Consider the following 20,673-nt stretch of genomic DNA (forward strand, 5'->3'; position numbering starts at 1 on the left):
TGCAAGATCAGTGGTTCAAACTCACCAGCTACTCCTTGGAGACCTAATACAGGGTCACTATGAGTTGGCGCCTACTCGACAGCATTTAATAACATCAACAACATATATGCATAATATCTAAGGAGCCGCAGTAGCATAGTGATTACGTGTTGGGCTTCTAGCCACAAGGTTAGCAGTTAGAACCCACCAGCTGCTCCACTGGAGAAAGATGAGGCTTTCTGCTCCCGTAAAGATTTACTGCCCCAGAACCTCTATACAGGGTCTCTGTGAGTTGGAACCAACTCAGCAGCATGCCACCACTATCATGTATATATACACACATGTATATATATACACAAACAGACACATATGCAGACATATGTGTTTATAGATATGCTTTGTTGCTGTTGTGAAGTGCCGTTGAGTCAGTTCCAGTGTATATTTCCTAGCTCCATCTGCTGAAAGAGCTTAACTCTCCATAGTTCCTTCTCACCATTGCAGTGAACAAAGATACTTCAGTAGTATTGAGCAAACTTAGCAACCAGGTCTTCATCACTAATGTCATCTTCACTAAAAGAGACCAGGCATTCACAGAAAAATGACGGATTCCAGACTTGGGGGAAGGTAGATGCAAAATGAGCCTATACTACCTAATTGTGCCAGAAAGTAAGAAAGCTCTTTAAAAAAAAAAAAAATAATAAGATGGAGAATATCACAGCCTCCAGTTTGAAAGGGCTTTTTACCTGCCAAATCTGGGTCAATTTAAATGCAAAAATAATTAGGTATAACAATGAGTGTTGTTGTTGTTAAGTGTCTTTGAGTTTGGTTCCAACTCATAGCGAGCCTGCACACAGCAGAAGGAAATACTGCTCAGTCCTGCACCACTGTCACACTTTTTGTGATGTTTGAGCCCATTGTTGCTGCCACAGTGTCAATCCATCTTATTGAGGGTCTTCCTCTTTTTCATGGACCTTCCATTTTACCGAGCATGATATCCCTATGACAACATTATCTAAATAATGATAGATGAAGTCTCAATATCCTGTCTTCTAATGAGCATTCTGACTATAATTCTTCCCAGACAGATTTTTTTGCTCTTCTAGTAGCAGACCATGGAACTTGCAATAATCTTTGCCAACACTATAATTTGAATGCAGCACTTCTTCTCTGGTCTTCCTTATTCATTACCCAACTTTCATATGCATATGAGTCAATTGAAAATACCCTGACTTGGGTCAAGGACACTTTAGCCCTCAAACTGATTGACATCTTTGCCCTTGAACCCTTGGAAGAAATTTTTGTGCAGTAGATTTGCCTGATATAATGCATCCCTTGATTTCTTGACTTCTGCATCCATGAGTGTTGATTGTGGAATCAAGCAAAATGAAGTCTTTGACAACTTCACTCTTGTCTCCATTGACCATGTTATTTATTGGCCCAGTTGTGAGTATTTTTGTTTTCTTTTCACTGAGGTCCAATTCATACTGAAGGTTGTGGTCTTTGATTTTCATCAGTAAATATTTTAAGTCCTCTTCACTTCCAGCAAGCAAGGTTGTGTCATCTGCATATCTCAGGCTGCTAATGAGTCTTCCTCCAAGCCTGATATCATGTTCTTCTTCATATAATCCAGCATCCAGATTATTCGTTTAGCATAAAAATAGAATAAATATGGTGAAATGATACAATCCTAGCACACACCTTTCCTGATTTCAAACCATTTTAGTATCTCCCTGTTCTGTTCGAATGGCTACCTTTTGGACGGTTTCTCATAAGTGTTCTAGAATACCCATTCTTCACAGTGTCATCCATAGTTTGGTATAGTTGGATGATTTTACTGAAGAGTCAGTAAATGCAAGTAAACATCTTTCTGGTATTCTCTGCATCTAGCCAATATCCATTTGACATCAGCAATGATATCCCTAGTTCCATGCCCTCTTCTGAATTTGGCTTGAATTTCTGAAGGCTCTTGTTGATGTACTGCTGCAACCATTTTTAAATTATCTTCAGCAAAATTTTATTTACATGTGATACATATAATATTGTTATATGATTTCCTCATTCCATGTGGTCACCTTTCTTTGGAAGAGCATAAATATGAATCTCTTCCAGTCTGTTGGCCAGGTGACTGTCTTCCAAATTCCTTGGAATAGACAAGCATGACTCTCTCCAGTGCTGCATCAGTTTGTTGAAACATTTCAATTTGTATTTCCTCAGTTCCTGAAGTCTTATTTTTTGCCAATGCCTTCAGTGCAGCTTGGACTTTTTTCTTCAGTACCATGGTGTTTGGTCATATGCTGCCTCTTGAAATGGTTGAGAATCAACCAGTTTTCATTTTTGTACAGTGACTCTTGTGTATTCCTTTGATTGTCTTTTGATGCTTCCTGCATCATTCATTATTTTGCCCAAGGAACCTTTCAATATTGCAGCCTAAGGCTTAAATTGTATCTTCAGTTCCTTCAGTGTGAGGAATGCTGAGCATGTTCTTACCTTTGGATTTTCTAATTTCAGGTCTTTGCATATTTCATTATAATACTTTATTTCATCTTCTTGAGCTGCCCTTTGAAATTTTCTGTTCCACTCATTTACTTTCTAATTTATTCCAGTTGCTTTAGCTCCTCAACACTCAAGAGCAAGTTTCAGAGTCTCTTTTGACATCCATTTTGGTCTTTTTTTTTTTTTTTGTCTTTTTAATGATCTTTTGCTTTCTCCATGTATGATGTTCTTGATGTCCTTCCACAACTCCTCTGGTCTTCATCATTAGTGTCAAATGCACCAAATCTGTTCTTGAGATGGTCTCTAAATTCAGTGGGATATATTCAAGGTCATATTTTGACTCTCATGGACCTGATTCAGTTTTCTTCAGCTTCAGTCTGAACTTGCATATGAGCATTGGATAGTTTGTTCCAGTCTGTTCCTGGCCTTGTTTTAGATGATGATATTGAACTTCTCCATCATCTCTTCCCACAGATGTAGTCAACTTCATGTCTATGTTTTCCATCTGGTGAGGTGTACATGTATAGTTGCTATTTATGTTACTGAAAAAAGATATTTGCAATGAAGAAGTCATTGATCTTACAAAAGTCTGATCATATGATCTCCAACATCATTTCTATCACCAAAGCCTTATTTTCTAACACCCGATTCTTCCAATTTTCACATAATGGTCACCAATAATTATCAATGCATTTTGATTGCATGTTTGATCAATTTCAGACTGAAGAAGTTAGTAGAATTCTTGAATTTCCTCGTCACAGGCTTTAGTGTTTGGCGTGTAAATCTGAATATTAGTGATCTTCTCTGTAGACATGTGTGTATTATCCTATCACAGACAATATTGTACTTCAAGATGGATCTTGAAATGCTTTTTTTCAATATGAATGTGATACCATTCCTCTTCAATTAGACATTCTCATTGTAGTAAAGCATATGACTGTTTGATTCAAAATGGCCAATGCTAATCCATTTTAGCTCACTAATGCCTAGGATAAGGATGTTTATGTGTTCCATTTTCTTTTCGATGACTTCCAATTTTCCTAGATTCATACTGATTATTAATGGATATTTGCAGTTTCTTCTTCCCATTTTGAGTTTTGCCACATCAGCAAATGAAAGTCTTGAGAGCTTTGCTTTATTCATGTCATTAAGGTCAGCTCTACTTTGAGGAAAACAGTCGTATTTTGAGTGTCTTTCAACACTATATCTTACAGTGTTTCGCTGCTGTTGATAAGATTTTTAGTGGTCAGCCATACAGAAGTGGTCTCCTTCTCCTCCTTCCTAGTTTGTCTTTGTCTGGAAGCTCCTCTGAAATCTGTCCACTATGGGTGATCCTGCTGGTATTTAAAATACTGGTAGCAAAGCTTCTAGAATCACAGCAACACATAAGACACCACAGTATGACAAAGGAGAGGTAGAACAGTGAACACAAGCCATTGTGGGAAAAGAAATGCAGGGGAACTCATGAGTCCATACCAGTAATAAATGAATCAGTGAGGGAGAAGAGAGAACACTTGTTTACAATAGACTGTTGTTGAGTGCCAACTAATATGTGTGGAAGGATTGAATTGGAATGTTACCAAATTGTATTGTAAGGCTTGGTTCATCCAAGAATCATCAGTGGATGCTAAATCTAAGGGGAAATTTTAATGAGGAACAGGATATTTGCATATTCTTTAATTTGTCTCTCCATAAATTGCTTACTTAGTAGCAGAGAAAAGCATAATAACTAAACAGTAGTGAAATCAGTCAACATCTTGACTAGATAATCAAAATGAACATCATCAAGAAGCATGCTATGCCTCTAAACATGACACCTTGAGGACAGAACATTGCTTATGTAGTATTCTATAGATCTTTAATACTATCATTTTAAAAAAAAGCAGCAGGGAAAAAGGGAGGAAGCCTATATTCTTAAAAACAATGTCACTATCGTATAAGGGAAAATGACAGTGGAGCTATCCCAGATTCAAAGAGACTAAAGAAGTGAGTAGTTGATCCTAGAAGGTATCGTATACTGGAGTGCACACACACACACACAAAGGAGGAGGGGGTTTAAAGGACATTACTGGGCCAGTCTATGCAATTAGATTACAGTTAGTTTGGTGCTGTAGGATAAGCACTAGACAGCTAACCAAAGGGTTGATGGTTCAGACCCATCAGCCACTCTGTGAAAATCCTACACAGGGTTGTTAGAGTCAGAATGGACTCAGTGGCACTTAACAACAGTACCAATATTAAATTTTCTGAAGTTGATTACTGTTTACATACGAAAATATCCTGAATTCTGAGGAACACTGAAGTGTTGGCAAATAAAGGGCCATGATATTTGAAATCTACTCTCAAATTAATGTATGTGTGTAGAGAAAGAGTGAATGAGAATGCAAATGATAGAGCAGATGTGGTAAAATATCGACAACGGATGGGTTTGAGTAGGGGGTAGAGGGTCTTTTTTTGTTATATTATTGCTGTTTCCTGATAATTTAAAATTATTTCCAAATGAAAGATTAAAAAACAAAAAAGAATATGATAATAGTGACTAAGTGTTCCACATTCTTTGGTGAAAACTCATTGCCATCGAACAAGATTCTTGTTAGTTGGTGACTGAGAGAGCCAAATTCACCTTTGAAAGCCCTAGTCTAGGTTGATAAAATAGACTTGCTGGTTTTCTTGGCCTTTTATCCTAATGCTGTTATTTGAATTCCATAGAACTGTACCCCTAGGCAATGAACCTACTTAAGCACCCCTAGCCTCTATTCTGTGTCCACTTCTCTCAGGGGAAGACATTTTTGGTGTTGTATACCATTCTGTCAGTTGCAAGTAATAGCGATCTGATGGGACATAGAACTTCCTCATAAGGCCTAGGTATTAGCCGCCCTAAAGACTATCTATGTACGCAACACACACCCTGAGTGTGATCTATAGACTCATCTTATTTGAGTGCAATAAAGTTGAGTAGCTTCCATGCCTAGAATAGGATAAATTAAGTTGCATGTCATCGAGAGCTCATGGCCTCAGAATTGGTATTGAAAGACTTTGGCAGGAAGATAAAAATAGAAGTCCTTAGATAGAGCTATGCCATGAACTGCACAGCATACTCTACTAATGATTTACCCAGGTGTCATCAACCAGAAAGGCATGATGTTCTTTGCAGTAAGCCAGAAAATACTGATACTCTTGACTTCATCGAAGAAATTAGAAACTCATTAACAGAGAAGTTAGTTTTATTACACACACACACATATATAATTTGTATGGTGATGTAGAATAAGCACTGGACTGCTAATCATAAGGTTGACAGTTTAAACCCACCAGCCACTCTTTAGAAATCCTATACAGGGTCACTATGAGTCAGAACTGACTCAATGGCTCTTAACAGCAACAACGTATGTTGTCAAGTCAGTCCCAACTTATAGCGACCTTGTATACGGTTTCCAAGACGTGGCTTGTGAACTTGAACTGCCAACGTTGAGATCAAACTGACTTTTCAGTCTAGTGCCACACCAGGACTCCATATATACATATACACACACCTGTACATATATAGAGGGTCCTGATATGACAGCGTAGTATAAGCGCTGCCCTGCTAATGCTAACTACAGGTTAACGATTCAAACCCACCAGCAGCTCCTCAGAAACCTTACACAGGGTCACTATGAGTTGGCACAACTGGATGGCACTTAACAACTAACCATAAGGTTGCTTGTTCAAACTCACCAATTGCTCCTCAAAGACCCTATACAGGCTCACTATGAATCAGAATTGACCCAACAGCACTTGACAATTATATGTATATAAATCTTCACATCTGAAAAGACATACCTGAAATAGTTTTAAGAAACCAGGTTTTCTAGTTTTCCCAATTAGATTCATCTGTTATTCATTCAGTTTTATTTTATTAACTCCTTGGTAGGCAAACAGTAAGAGGCTCCCCACAGTTTAAAAAAAAAAAAAAAAAAAAAAAGGTTATACGAAAAAGAAAGTTAATTGGAAAAAAAAGTCATAGTTTTTTTTTTTTTTCCTGGGATTTGGGGAAAAGACTTGCAAATATCAGACTTGCAAATCATAGTACTGGAAGAACTTTAGAACAAGGGACACTCGGAGTATGGATGATCTTCCCCAACAGCAAGCAAAGAGGAACTGTCATGAGTAGTCTTTTGAAGACAGAACTACCAGAGTTAGTGTAGGAAGTAAGGCAAATTCTCTTCTAAAGGAGAGTGCTGTGAGGCTTTGAGGCAGCCAAAGGAAGTGGTAGAAGCCCTTTAACTTGCCAACTAAAATAGGAATGACCTAAAAGAGGCCAGAGAGGGCCCTTTGGGGGTCCTGCTGGCCCAGACCAACCAGTAATGCCTATTTGTCTCTCTCCCTCCCTCCTCTTCTCATCTTTAACATTCCTTTTTTGGCTGAGGGTATAGGGGCTTTTCTCAGTTTTAGGGTTGGGACTTTTGCCAATTCCCATCCTGCTGGAGGAAGTTCATAACAGCCATTCTAAGAGAATGTTTGGGAGTAGATACTTGGCTGAGTAGAGCAAGGCCACACTGCCCGCTTGCCCAGCTGTACAGTGAGGAACAAAGGTGTTCCCAGAACCCAGGCTCTGGCATTGGATTGGACTGGCACGTTAGACCTTGTAGCCTTTCTCCTGCCCCATCATTGTTTACTTCTTCAAGGGGAGAAGTAGGGAATGTCTGCATCAAAAAGCACGTATATTTATCTCATTGTTGGAAAGGCTGCTTAGAGGACACTTCTGTGCAGTGATGTGAGTCTGGGAATGTGCCCCTTCTAGAAGTTTTAGAAAGGTGCTCAAGTTTCCCTTTCTTCACACACACCTTAGAAATGCACTGAATACTTATATGCCTGAGGCTGAGACTGATCGGGAAGGAAAGACTTTGGCAAAATTTATTTAGGTTCTCTAAATCAGACTCTCCCCCTGGTTTCAGAACTCAACATAGCCTCAGAAATGCTTAGGAATGCACCTTCAGTTCTTGGCAATCATTTTTAACACCAGAACCCCAATTCAAGATTCTACACCTCATTCATGGACTAAGCCTGTTTCCCAGTCCTGACCTACCATGGCCCTGGTTTCTATCGGCTTAGCCTGTTTCCACATAAGTAGAATACATATTGCCTCATAGACATGGGGGCTTCAAAACGTTCATAGAAAGACTGGAATGAAGAGAAAAAGGAATGCTTCCAAGAACTTTCTGAAGTCCCTCGTAAATGCTGTGGAATATTTCTGCAATGATTCATTGTTTCTTTGTTGTTGATGTGTTCTATTTGTATATAGTTACTAATATGTTTCTGTATGAACTGAGTAACTTGGACAAAGTCAATACAGCAAGTAACAAAACTGGTCATTGAACAGCTCAGACCTTCTACCTTCAAAACTGATACAATTGTGTGTGTGGCCCTGGACTAGATGCATCTTAGTTTGCTCATTGTTCACTCTGACCTCCTAGAATGGTGCTTGGCACATGGAAGACATTCAGTGAGCTTGATTCAGTGGATGGGTGAATGACTATTGGACTAGCCTTGTGCTTCAATGTAGCCCGGGGTTAGCGTCTTTACAGGCTTACTTCTGAGAACTCACTACTGGTGTGTATGTAGTCTTAGCAACACAGTTGTGCTTATGGTTGCTATGACTCTGCCTGCTAACGATTACTCATTTGTTTTCTTAATTGCGTTATCATCTGCCCTCATTTTCTCTCTTACTATATTTTAATCTTATTGTGAAATTGTACATTGTTGTGTGCTATCCAGTTGATTCTAACAATTAGCAACTTAGAAGGCAGAGTAGGACTGCGTCATAGGGCACCCAAGGCTGTAAATCTCTACAGGAGTTGACTGCCACAGTTAGGAACCAAAACCTTAACCGCTACACCACCAGGATGCTTAAATGTAGTGTTGTTGTTGTTAAGTGTCATCGGGTTAGTTCCGACTCATAGGGACCCTGTATAGCATTTCTGAGGAGGGGCTGGTGGGTTTGAACTACCAACCTTGTAGTTAGCAGCCTAGTATTTATCCTAAAGCACCACCCCAGAACACCAAATGTACTGTTAGCTGATGATAAAGAATTATATGGGGTTCTAGGATCCTGGTTTGTCTTGTCTGTCTGATTAATCCCTGGGATGTTTTACAGCTTTTGGATCTCTTCATCCAGTGGGACTGGTCAACCTATCTTGCTGACTATGGTCAGCCCAACTGCAAGTACCTGCGGGTAAACCCAGTGACAGCTCTAACCCTGCTTGAGAAGTAAGTATCCAACCCCAGTGGTCTTTGTTGGGAGGTGGAGTAATGGGGGTGGGAATTTGGGATTTTCCCTTTTGATGACACCTTGAAAAGACAGCAGAGTGGACCTTTCTTGAAGTTGTCCTTAGATGCTAACAGTCTCCATCTGTGGACTTAGCAGGCCAATCTTCCTCTAGTAGCCTTTTTAATTCTTGAGCACCAACAAGCTAAGCCAATTATGGGTAAAAATTAGACTCTCACATTTCCATGACACCTAATAGGACCAGCATGTCTTTAAGGATGACAGGAGAAGGAAGTCCCTTAGTGTGGGGCCTTAGTAAACAGAATGGGTCATTTGGAGTCTGATGCTGGACAGGCAGCCCATAGAACAGGTGACTATTCTAGTTCCTAAAAAGAATACTGAAACCTTCTGCATGTGCCCTCAGATTGAGCTCCTTTCTTACGCTGATTGTCCTAAGAAAGCTGTTGAGAAGGTATTCAATTCTTGCCTTAGGCAGTCACTAGCCACCACAGAGATTGGGTTAGCAGTGCTCTAGGAGTCCTGGTGTGGTGCTGTGGGTTAATGCACCAGACTGCAAAGCCATTTGAACTGCAAGGTTGGCGGTCACGCTCACCAGCTGCTCCTTGGAAACCCTATACAGGATCACTGTGGGTCGGAACCGACTCGATGGGGCTTAAAAACAAGAGTATCTCAGAACTAACTAGTATGTCAGCTACATGCTGGGGTCTGGCTTTTGCTAATTTAGTAGAGAGCTGGCAAGCCACAGATGCAAGTAAAAAGGTATTATTTTCTTGCAGCAGGTAATTCACAGCTGCATAGAAACTGCTGAAACAGTATATCCACGGGGGCGGGGGGTGGGGGGAGTCTCCAAAATGTTCTCAGGACTTTAGCAATGTATCCTGAGTGCCCTGCGTCTGCGCAGTATAGCAGGTCGATATATATATATGCCTGTCAAATATACCTCAAATCCAGGAAGGCAAGGCACAGTGTTTGGAAGGCCAGAATGGAGCTTGTACAGAGACAAGGCTAATGTGTATACTTCTGGCTATGAAATATTTGACAGGGAAGGAAATGGAGATTAGGCAAGCAGGATGATGCACAATATATGTTTGTAACCATGAGGCTGAGTCTAGAGGGCAACTTTCTCCTGACCAAGGCAGAGACCAATGTTTCCATTTTTAACTTTGTTTCCCATGGTTCTCTCTCCCAATGACCTTCCTCCCTAGGATATCTAAAGAGTAAGTATATTATTCACTTGGGCTTTTTCTATCACTTTGAGGCAAGTCCTCTGGTTTCCTCATTCAGACTAATGAATACACTAAGATCCCTACCCTGTGTGTTATCCTTGCCCTGGCATATTAATCTACTAAATCAGCCAGGTGCCAACTGTCTGTTTCTGTCCTTAGTATTTAGAGTAATCCTTAGCTTACTCATTCCTTTGGGGCTGAGAGCGGTGGCAGGGATTGTTCCCCATTAGTGCCAGACAAAGGATTGTTTCCACTTAGCTTCCTAGAATGTTCCTTACTCTTGCTTAAGAAGAACCTGAAGCTCAACCCTGATAAGAGAAAGATTCTCAGTGCATCCCCCTACCTCCTGGCGGTGAGGCTGTCTGTCGGCTTTAAGATATGGATCCTAACCTCTCTCTCGGAAGTCTCTTCTTTAGAAGCAGATTCAGCCCCAACTCTTAATTTTTAGAGTTCTCACTACGCAGCTAAAATAGGGAATCTTTTTGCTTTGAGTTGATGCTTGTATGGTCATTTTATTGCCCAAATAGGACTTGGGGTTCCCTTCCTTCAGCCAGTTACCTCTCTCAGAAGTCCTTTATTCTTGAAAATCACTAGATCTAGTAAGTAGTAACTCATCCACTTTCTGTAGACCAACCTCTCTCTAGCGTTCCATAGAGGCCTGGTGTGGCGCTGTAGAATAAGCACTAGACTGCTTAACCACAAGGTTGGTAGTTCAAACCCATCAGCCACTCCAGGATCGTTATGAGTCAGAACGACTCAACAGCACTTAACAGCAACAAGCCAGTAGCAAAGCCATGTACTAGCAATCAACAAGATTCAAAAACTTCCTTTTAATCATAGTAGGACCACAGGCCACCGAGATCATTGAAATCCATAACTCCCAGCCTCATAGGAATCAGTCCCTGTGCCTGACCCATTCCTGCTTTCTCCACAGCCAACTGTACCGCCAGGGCAGTCTCCCTTCTCGCCCTGGCCCTTCTTAGTACAGCTAGACATGGGGAAACTCAATGACCTACTGAGGACAGTCAAGAAAGAGACATTCCAGGAGAGCCCTTTCCACTGCCCATACTATTCTGTAAACCCAAGATTCCGACTGACTTTGACTATGGCCCTTGTGTATCATTGAGATGCGGCTGTAGTCAAAGTCAGACCGAATCTTGGGTTTACAGAATAGTATGGGAGGTGGAAAGGGCTCTCCTTTGATGATGAAGCATTCCAAGGGTATAAACCAACATGGCACCATTAGCCCTTAGGCATTTGAGTTTATCTTTCTGGTGCCTAATCCCAACTCCAAAGGAGCCCTGGTAGTATAGTAAATTACAAATTGGGCTGCTAACTATAAGGTCTGCAGTCTGAATCTACCAGTTGTTCCACGGCAGAAAAATGAGACTTTCTTCTCCTATAAAGATTTACAACCTTGGAAACCTTATACAGGATCATTATGAGTTAGAACCGACTCAAATGGCTCACAACCACCAATCCCAACTCCAAATTTTATCAGAGATTAAGTCTAGCCCCTGGGGCTCAGAGACTACCTCCTTCTTCCTTTTCTTTTACATTATTACTGGATCGTCCCTTCATGAGCTGAAAGTCAGCTTTGTCTGCCTCTTCGTAGGCTGCTGTGTTGTTGTTAAGTGCCATTGAGTCGGTGCTGCTGCTGCTTTGAGGAGTCATAAAATTAGTCATTACATGAAAACCGAAAAACCAAACCCACTGCCATGAGTCACTGCCACCAGAGTAGACCTGCCCCACAGGGTTTCCAAGGCTGGGATCTTTACGGAAGCAAGCTGCCTCATCTTTCTCCTGTAGAGTGGCTAGTGAGTGTGAGCCGCTGACCTTTCAGTTAGCAGCAAAGAGCTTAAGTGCTTTCCCCCCTTTTTTCTTTTTTCTTTTGTATTGCTTTGTGTTGATGCTGATAGATTTGTGTTGATGATTTGTGCTAGGTTTATACCTTACCCAATAAATGAAAGGGAATCCTTCTCTCAGACAAATAATTAAAATTTGGCCACTTGTACAAACATGATTGTGTAATTGTGTGTAAAGGACCAAATACAGTAATCATCACAGCTTTGAGGAGCCTCGTGCTTCCTTTCCCACTCACCCTAGGCACCACTTCTTCCTTCCAGACCCAAGCCTCACCACATGGGTTTCGATTCTTTATATTCAGTCCTTTGAGTTTTCTTGATGAGGAGTGCTAGACTGAAGGCTCTTGATCTTGTTCATCTATAGTAGTAGCTCACTCAGTTAGTTTGTGGTTGTCATGGTCAGCCAGAGCTATGCAGCTGTGGAGCTCACCAGACTGCCTTACCACATGGATATAAATGTCTTTGTGGGGTCTCCAAATTTTGCATCTATTGGTCTCTAATCTGTCCTTCCTTAAAGGGCCACTCCACAGAAAACAATGAGCCAGGGATGGCTGAAGACCTAGCATATCTGGGGGTAGTCTGCGCCAGGTTTCTTCCCTTGCCTCTTCTAGCCTGTCCTCATGAGGCCTGGGGAACAGTGAGGCGCCCCTAGTGATGGTAGTGAAGGCCTACCAACACCCACCCTTGTGAGAAATGGATCTACGCATTATTCATACTTTTCTGGGAAGGTGGTATACAGAGGCTGGCATCAGAGTTATCAGTCACCAGTAGCTGTCAGGGTTATGACATCTCTGCAGGAAGTAGCAGGTTCCTGGAGTCTGTCACAATGCCTTAGATTGACTGATGGGGGCACAATGCATTGATCAGATTTGAGGGTTTCTATAACAATCTCTACCTGGCTTTGATATTATTTAGAGCACAGTGAACACCCTCCATTTGACAAAACTGTTAGCTAGAACTCTCCATGGCTTACGCTGTAGGAATATGCCATTTATGGAACTTTAACATGACCCAGTAGTAGACAGTTCTCCAAAGGCCGGAGGTCTGTGGGTACAGACAGCCACTGAGAACTCTGAGGTTTATCAAGTGGGAGAATAGCCCAGCCCTTTGACATCTGCTTTCCACAGAACTATCTCTGGTAGCTACCTTACTGCTTATAGCTAGGCCCTTACCCTGAGACAAAAGAAGGATCACCCAAGCCCTTAGTTTTATTAGGGATAAGATAGAATATCAAGCTCATGTGATGTTTAGAAAGACACAGTAGCATTTGGTTATTCATGTTCTATTAGATTTGCTTATTAAGAGTACATTTTTGGCTTTCCTTTCAAATACTAGCTCCTAGGAGGTTGCAGCAGGATTTTCTATGTTATTTGATTCATGGGGTAATAAGTGGAGTCCCTGATGACACAGTGGTTAAGTGTTTGGCTGCTTACTAAGAGGGAGAAAGATGCGGCAATGTACTTCCATAAAGAAGGCAGGCAGTCTCAGAACCCCTGTGAGGCCGTTGGACTCTGTCCTGTAGAGTCACTATGAGTTGGATAGATATTCATTAAGAGCCTCTGGGTCATCAGTGCTGTGTCATGTCCTCAACACCTATAACAGCTATATAGCTGGGGAGACACAAGAATGGATTGGGAGGGGGGAGGGTGTAAAGGGATAAGAGGAGTATTCCCTCCAAAGCTGAGTCTTGACTAATTCCCCAAGGTGACTGAATCAGGAGGGTTGGGGGTACCATCCGAACAGCTTCCTGTTCCTCTCCCACTCTGAGTAGTGGGGAAGATGTGCTATACTGTTCCTCCCTCCTGCAGCTTCCCCTTCCACCATTGTCTCCTCAAACTCTTTGCCTTCTTTCCTTCCTTCTCTGTTTAGGATGAAGGACACTAGCCGCAAGAACAACGTGTTTGCACAGTTTCGGAAAAATGAACGAGACAAGCAGAAACTGATTGACACTGTGGCCAAGCAGCTCCGGGGACTCATCAGTAGCTACCACTCATGAAGGCTGGTCTCAGGCCTACAGAGGCTGTTCACTGCAGTCTCATAGTCCAAGACCCAGCCCTGGCTGGCCCTGCATTTGTGCATTCTTCTTCAAAGAGAGCATATGTATTTTTTTATTAACCGTTGTACAGTATTCGCGTAACCTTTCCCTATAGCAAAGGAGGCACAAGAATAATCAAGTGCATGAGATGTTGCTAGGCTGGGACTCAGGGGAAGTTATTACTATACTCTCTGTATTGTCCTAAAGTGATGGGATCAGCAATCCCAGTATGAAGAGCCAGTTTTCATCCATGGCTCCAGAGCTTAGGCCTGGGGCTCAGGAACTATATAAAATGAGGCCTTGGCACTGGGAGATAAGGAGCGTGGCAAAAGGCTAATAAAGGATATCCTGTTCACTCTTGGTTACCCCGTTGACCAAATAGGTAAGACTGATCCTTTTTTGAAGCAAGTTAAAGAAGGCATAAAAAATATTACTAAGACCAACATCACAGTTCTGAAGTTCACCTCCTCAGACCACTGACTTCCATTGACTGGCGAACAAACGTGGCATGTGGCAAAATGACAGCTTCACTCCAGTCCCCAAAGGATAGTGGTTTCTTTAGCCTAGATCTGACCAGGCTTTTAGGGTTGATATTTCTGGAGCAGGATAGAGCTGAGTAGGCAGTGGTAATCACTGAATTCCATAAGTAGCTCTTGGTTGCCCTCATACCAGGAATGCTGGGTCTTCACCCAAAGAGTTGTGCTGGATCGTCAAATCCAGGATTAATGGAATCAGAGCTTCAGTCCTGTCCCCATTTGTCTCGTTTCCGTGTTTCAGGGTCAGGGCACTTAGGTCACGGCACAGGTCAGCAATTACTTTCTACAGATCCTCACAATGAATCCCAGATTTGACCTCAAGTGTCACTGGGATAGGCTAGACTTCAAAAGCTTGAAAATGGCTCTCTCTTTACCCTTAGGGCTGAGGATTGCCTGGGATTATTCCTTCATGTTTTAAAAGTAGCTTTCTGGCCACCTGAAGGAAATACCACCAGTTCTGCAGTGTGAGAATGTCCACAGTTGGACTGGATGCTTCTAGTAATGAAGCTCCTGTCACCATGAAATAGACAAGGCCAACCATGATTAGTGGTTTGTTGCAACTTTGACTCATTGTCACACCCTGGATATGAAGCTCTTCTTACTCTCTTGCCCAAGAGTTCCATCTTATTTTGAGATCCACAGAGTCATCTTTTGGCCATACCTGAGAAAGATTGTATATAATCATTTTGCCCCAAACTCTAGAGTTTATACAAGAAGGCTAAACTATTAGACTTGCTTAGCTTAGAAACTATGTCCACTGTCCAAGAGGGACTCCTGAGACTTAATGCGAGGGTTTTGTTCTGAGGTCAGTAAGAGGAACCTGCACTTTAATACACTTCTGGAAGATGCTACTATGGCTGCTGGCAAGAGTATGTATTGTGAGTCATCAAACAATAACAGATACACCACAGTGGCATTTCCAGCTTGGATTAGTTGGAGGAGGGACTCATCAGATAGAATCCTTGAGTAAGTTTGTCAGCTACTGAATTGCTTCCAGAGAGGGCAGTGCATCCCCCTCTCACTCCCCACCTCCCACCCACACCATATCCTACCACAACTTGAAAACCGTGGGGAAGAGAATATGCACACGGGCCTCAGCCCTCCTCAGAGCTTGACAGGCCGGCTATATGTGTGCTCTGCAGAAGTCTGCTGAGTCTCTTCCTGAGGACTAGGCAGTGGGTCTTAGGGTGAGGGCTGCTACCCAGAACTCAATAAACCAAGGAAAGATAGGGGCTTATGGGAGTGAGAGCCAGGATGCCATCATCTTCCAACCTCTGGATGTTGTTGAAAACAGCGAGAAATGACTACACCAATCTGAAGTCCTACTGCTTTAAAAGGACCCCAAGGACCCCCTTTTACAAGGTCTGTTCAGCTTTGTGTGCCGAGTCTTTGAAGTGGGAAGGGAAAGAAGCTTAAGCATGTTGCAGTTTGGGTCTTTTGGGAGAGTCATCATTGCTGAGCTGGTCTCAGACCTCTGCCCTGGACGAACTGTGTTGTAGAGGACAAGTGAATAGGTTAGGGAAATGGAGATTCCTCTGCACCTTACACATGGAAGTCCCTCTAAAGAAAAAGCTTATTCAAGTTCTAGACTTATATGAGTGGACTCTTGGTATATCTCCTCACGCCTTTCAGTCTGCCTTCACTCCTCCCTTACAGAAAACAACTCAGTTTTATTTGGAGAGACTCTTGGTGATCCAGCAATGTCGGAGTTATTTAAGTTGGTGAATCAGGATTTTTTTTCATCTTTTGTCTTATATGTCTATAGCTGAGTCAGCCTTGGGTGGACTTGTGCTAAGTGTATACATGCCCATGCCCTTCAGATGGCTAAGATATGACCTCAAATGCCCAGAGATTAGAAATGGCCTGGAGGCTTCAATAAGAAGGCAAGAACATGAGTGGCTGGGGGCCTACCTGCCATCTGGTCAGTGTGAACCCTTGGCCAAGTTCTTGGGGAAGCTAAGTCCATGTTCCTGAAAAACAGTCTGGTTTTAGATTCTAGTGACTTTCAGTAGCAATAATGGCATCTTGCACAGTTTAACATTCACAGGATAGGTTCTTTGAGCAGACTACAAATGAAGTAGTTAGTAACAGGGAAACAGAACCTAGAAACTAGAACCAGCAGAGAATCCCTGTTGGCCAAGGGAATGGACAGCTTCCAAGAGATGCTCATCAGTGTTTTCATTGCATATCAACCCCTGCCCTAACAGTCTTCCAGGTCTAAAAGTCAGCCTAGCTTAACTGTATACTTGACAAGTGCTTTCTCAGCAAGCTCCAGACCCAGGGCCCTTCATCTCCCAAGATTGGCATTGGCCATGACCTTCCTCATAAGGCCTCTGAGCACACTCCCTGGAGCCTGCTGCAGAAATTCCTGTACCTTATTAGCCTTCTATCTCCCAGGACTCTGGTGGCTTTAGTTGCCTCTTTTTGAAGGGAGAGGGAGGGAGGTGAGTGCTGTGTTTGCAATTATTTTTCACTAATGTGTTGGGAAATGACTTTTTATTTTGCACAAGTAGTTGCACATTTATGGAGGAAATTTAAGAAAGTACATTTTCACTTTAAAGGGAATTCTTTTCTTGAAAAATCACAAGTAAAGCTACTGATGCAGATGGGCCGTATGGTTAATGGGAACCCTGTGTAGAAAGAGCATGTTTATTCCTCCTGTACATTTTCTTCTTTTAACTGCTATTAAACAAAAGAGCCTATGTACCTGTTAAAAAAGACACGTGGTGTCTCATGGTGTTTGTTTTGTTTTGTTCTTCCATCCCTTTTGCACAGTGCAGCTGGATGACAGACATTGTATCCCCAAGCGACTGGACTGAGGAACTAGATCAGGCAAAAGCTTTGGTGGGAAGGAGAAAGCCTGCCTGCCTGTCTGCCTGCCTGCCTGCCAGAAAAGGCAAGAAGTTCACATGTGGCTTTGAAAGTATCCCTAATTCTGGGTTAGGTCCCCCTATTTACCCCTACTGCCCCCATCACCTAGACACTTACCACTGGTATTACCATCACCATCACCATCACCAAGAGGAGCAGCTTTGAAAATGCCAACTTTATACAGAACACTAGACTAGACAGTGCAGGATCCAGGGTGCTTTCAAGTCTGGTCCTGCCATGAAAAGCCTCCCAATTCAGATGGAGCAGTGTAGGATTATCTAGGCTGGAGGATGGGAAGAGGTGAACCTATTTCAGGGCTCAGTGGAGGGGAGGGGAGAGGCATCGTCACCTGTGTAGGAGAGAGTGTGGTCAGGAAAGGCAGCACAGAGACAGACAGTAGGATGCTATTTATAGTGGGGCCTTAAAGAAATGAATTCCAGTTTTGCTAGGCTATGGGACTATTTTAGGTGCAGACCACAATACAGTGAACCTTGCCATGAGCATGATATGAGCAGGGAGAATAGTGAAGAACCTACTAGGCACAACTGGAATCAGAAAAGTCCATGTAACAACACTTAGCCTGCTAGGCTGCCAAAGATGCCAGGGGCATCGTTTAGAAACAGGGTCTGATGACCGCAACTGGGCCTCTATCCCTGCTGTGCACCTTACAGTTGGGTGAACTTGAACAATTACTACTACTACTTCTTGTTAAAGGAGTCCTGGTGTGGTGCTGTGGGTTTATGTGCTAGACTGCAAACTTGGTTTGACCACAAGGTCAGTGGCTCAAGCTCACCAGCCACTCCTTGGAAACCCTATGCAGGGTCGCTCTGGGTCGGAACCGACTCGACAGCACTTAACAACAACAACTTCTTGTTAAAGTGCCTTCAAGTCAGTTCCAACTCATAGCAATCCTTTATAGGGTTTCCAAGGAGCAGCTGGTGAGTTTGACCTTGCGTTTCAATCTGACTTGCGGTTTTGCTATAGCCCCACCCCAGGGCTCCAGAACTGCATAAGTACAGTTGGCCAAAGCTTCTCTGCCTTTTGGCTCCTAGTCCTCAAGCCCAGAACTGGGTTAGTGATAGTAATGTCCTTCAAGCACCTAGACCTAAGACAGATATGTTGTTGTTGTTAAATGCCAGGGAGTCAGTCCCAACTCACAGTGACCCTGTATAGGCTATCCAAGCAGCGGCTGGTGGATTTGAACGCCCAACCTTGTGGTTCAAACTGACGACATTGTGGTCCAGTGTTTATCCACAGCACCCCACCAGGACTCCAGGACAGGTATAATCCTTTCAAATCAGACAGCTGCTGGCTGGCCCAGGAAAGAGTCAGTCCTTTAGGCAGAATCTGCCCTTCAACACCACTCAAAACTTTCTCATTTTAGTGCCCAAACCTGTAGCTCCCTTTAGAACTCGGGTTCCTAACCAGGAGCCTGTGAGCCCTTGAAATGTGCGCGTGTGTGTGAGTGTGTGCACACACGTGTAGTCTTGCATCACCTATTTCTTTTTTTGGAAAGAGACTCATGGCTTTCATCAATGTCTAAGAAAGATTCATGACTAAAAGGCTGTATGTTAGCCAAATCCCTGTGGAAATGTAGCTTTGCCTGTGAGGGACTACCAGAAGCTTTGAGCAGTTACCTCTAGTGTAAGCGAATTTCCTCTCCCTGCCTCATGTCACTGTGGTAGGAGTCTTTTCAAGACCTGCAGCTCTGCCACCCCAGGTCACAGCTAAATATCAAAACAGCCACCACTGCTAGCTTTCTCTCTCCCAAAACTAGGTTGGGTTACTAAGAAGCACAAGGTCCCTGCACCTCTGAGAACACAGAGAGGCAACCAGCTGCTTGAGTAAATTACCAGCAAGGTGGTCCAATACATTAACTTGGGCTATCAAAATCAAACAGAGGGACTCACCTCATAACATTTCCCATAGCTTTGGAACACTGAATGTTATAATGCCAGGGCCAAGGCCTTACACAGAGAGAGACCAGCAGCCCTTGAGTAGGCTCTGAGGAAAACACAACAAACAATAAACAGGAACTGATGTGAACCTGGGCTTCTTATCTACTCAGCAAGCACATGAGGGTGGGGAATAGGTAGTGGGAGACAGGAGGAGGGAGAGACCTTGTTTTGAATTTAATGGGCAGTATTTACTGGGAATGAGAGAGACAGCCTCTAGACCCCAGGGACCAGAAGACAAAGGCTCTTGAGGAAGTGCAAGGAGGAGGAGGAGAGATGTGAGGGCCTGGGGCATTGTGTGGGAGAACTACCCCTCTATCTGTTTCAATCACTGGTGGGGTTAGGGTTACCCAGCATTTGGGGCCCCAGTTGCTTTGTGGGGGTCTATGACTTTAGCTGTTGTGATGGTAATGGTGGGGCCTCTCTCTCGTGGTCAGTAGCCCTTCATGGGCCTGCCCACATTAGCTTCCAGGAGGATTGAAGCCCTTATCCCCCCCTGGATGGGGCAGCCTGCAGGCCCAGAATCAGACTCGAGACAACAGCCCCCCTCCCAATCTGAACCCACTGCTAAGTGTACCTTCCAAGCCCAAGCCATGACCTTCCTCTCTCCAAAGCTCCAGAAAAGGAATGGAATCTGAACATTGAGAGGCTTTTCTGGCCCTAAACAATCCTTCCATTCTCTAGGTTCAATGATGGCTCTATTTCCTCCTGTAAATGGGTCTCGTAATCTTCAACTTTTACCTTTGCTTCTAAAGGTAATTAATTGGGTCTCCCTCTTGTTTTCCTCACACACTCCCCTCTCTGTTACAAGGCTCAGGTTAAACTGTGTGGATGGCTTTTCTTTCTTTCTATTCCATGGGGTACTTATTTTTAAAGCTGATGGAATAAGGCCCTCCCCTCCCCAGCAAGTCCCTTCTCCAGAGAAGCCTGTTGGACAAACACTGTTACCGTGGGCAAAGGAAAAAGGACTCCGAGAGCACTAGTTCAAGGCTTCTCAGGCTAGTTCTGAGCGACCATTTTACTTTTTTCTCCCAGATATGTGTCTAAAGTGGTAGGGAAGAGGGAGCTTTCAGGTAACACTCTCAGGGCCAAAGTGTGTGCAGGGTTACATGGTTATATAGACATTAGAGGCAAAATAGACATAGGAAGTAAGATAAAAAGATCAGAGTTCCCTGCCCCCCCTTTTTTCTTTTTTACTTCTTTTATTTTCTTGCCAGTGTGGAAAAACAGTCCTCAGATACAGGGCAGCTTGAAGGCAGCAGGGTAAGATAGGATCCTCCCACGGACCATGAGCAGAGGCCTGCGTGGGGAGCAAGGCTGTACAAACAGTGAGTGGAAGTCTGATGGTGTCTGCGCGCTGCTCTGATGTCTCTGCTAGGTAATGAGCTCTTCAAAGGTAGGAGCTACAGCAGCCTCATTTAGGACTGTCCAGAAGCACCTAGCCC

The 20,673-nt window shown here is 43.2% G+C and overlaps 1 protein-coding gene across 1 annotated transcript in view; it reads left to right on the forward strand.

The window, feature by feature from the left end:
- Nucleotides 1-13,827, forward strand: part of EXOC6B (exocyst complex component 6B) — an 859,602-nt gene extending 845,775 nt beyond the window's left edge. Inside the window, 2 exon segments of the mRNA XM_006862890.1 lie at nucleotides 8,609-8,721; nucleotides 13,701-13,827. Coding sequence (XP_006862952.1) covers nucleotides 8,609-8,721; nucleotides 13,701-13,827 — 240 coding nt within the window.
- Nucleotides 13,828-20,673: the final 6,846 nt, after the last annotated feature.

The sequence above is a fragment of the Chrysochloris asiatica genome, unplaced genomic scaffold (genome assembly GCF_000296735.1).
Source record: "Chrysochloris asiatica unplaced genomic scaffold, ChrAsi1.0 scaffold00052, whole genome shotgun sequence".
NCBI lineage: Eukaryota > Metazoa > Chordata > Mammalia > Afrosoricida > Chrysochloridae > Chrysochloris > Chrysochloris asiatica.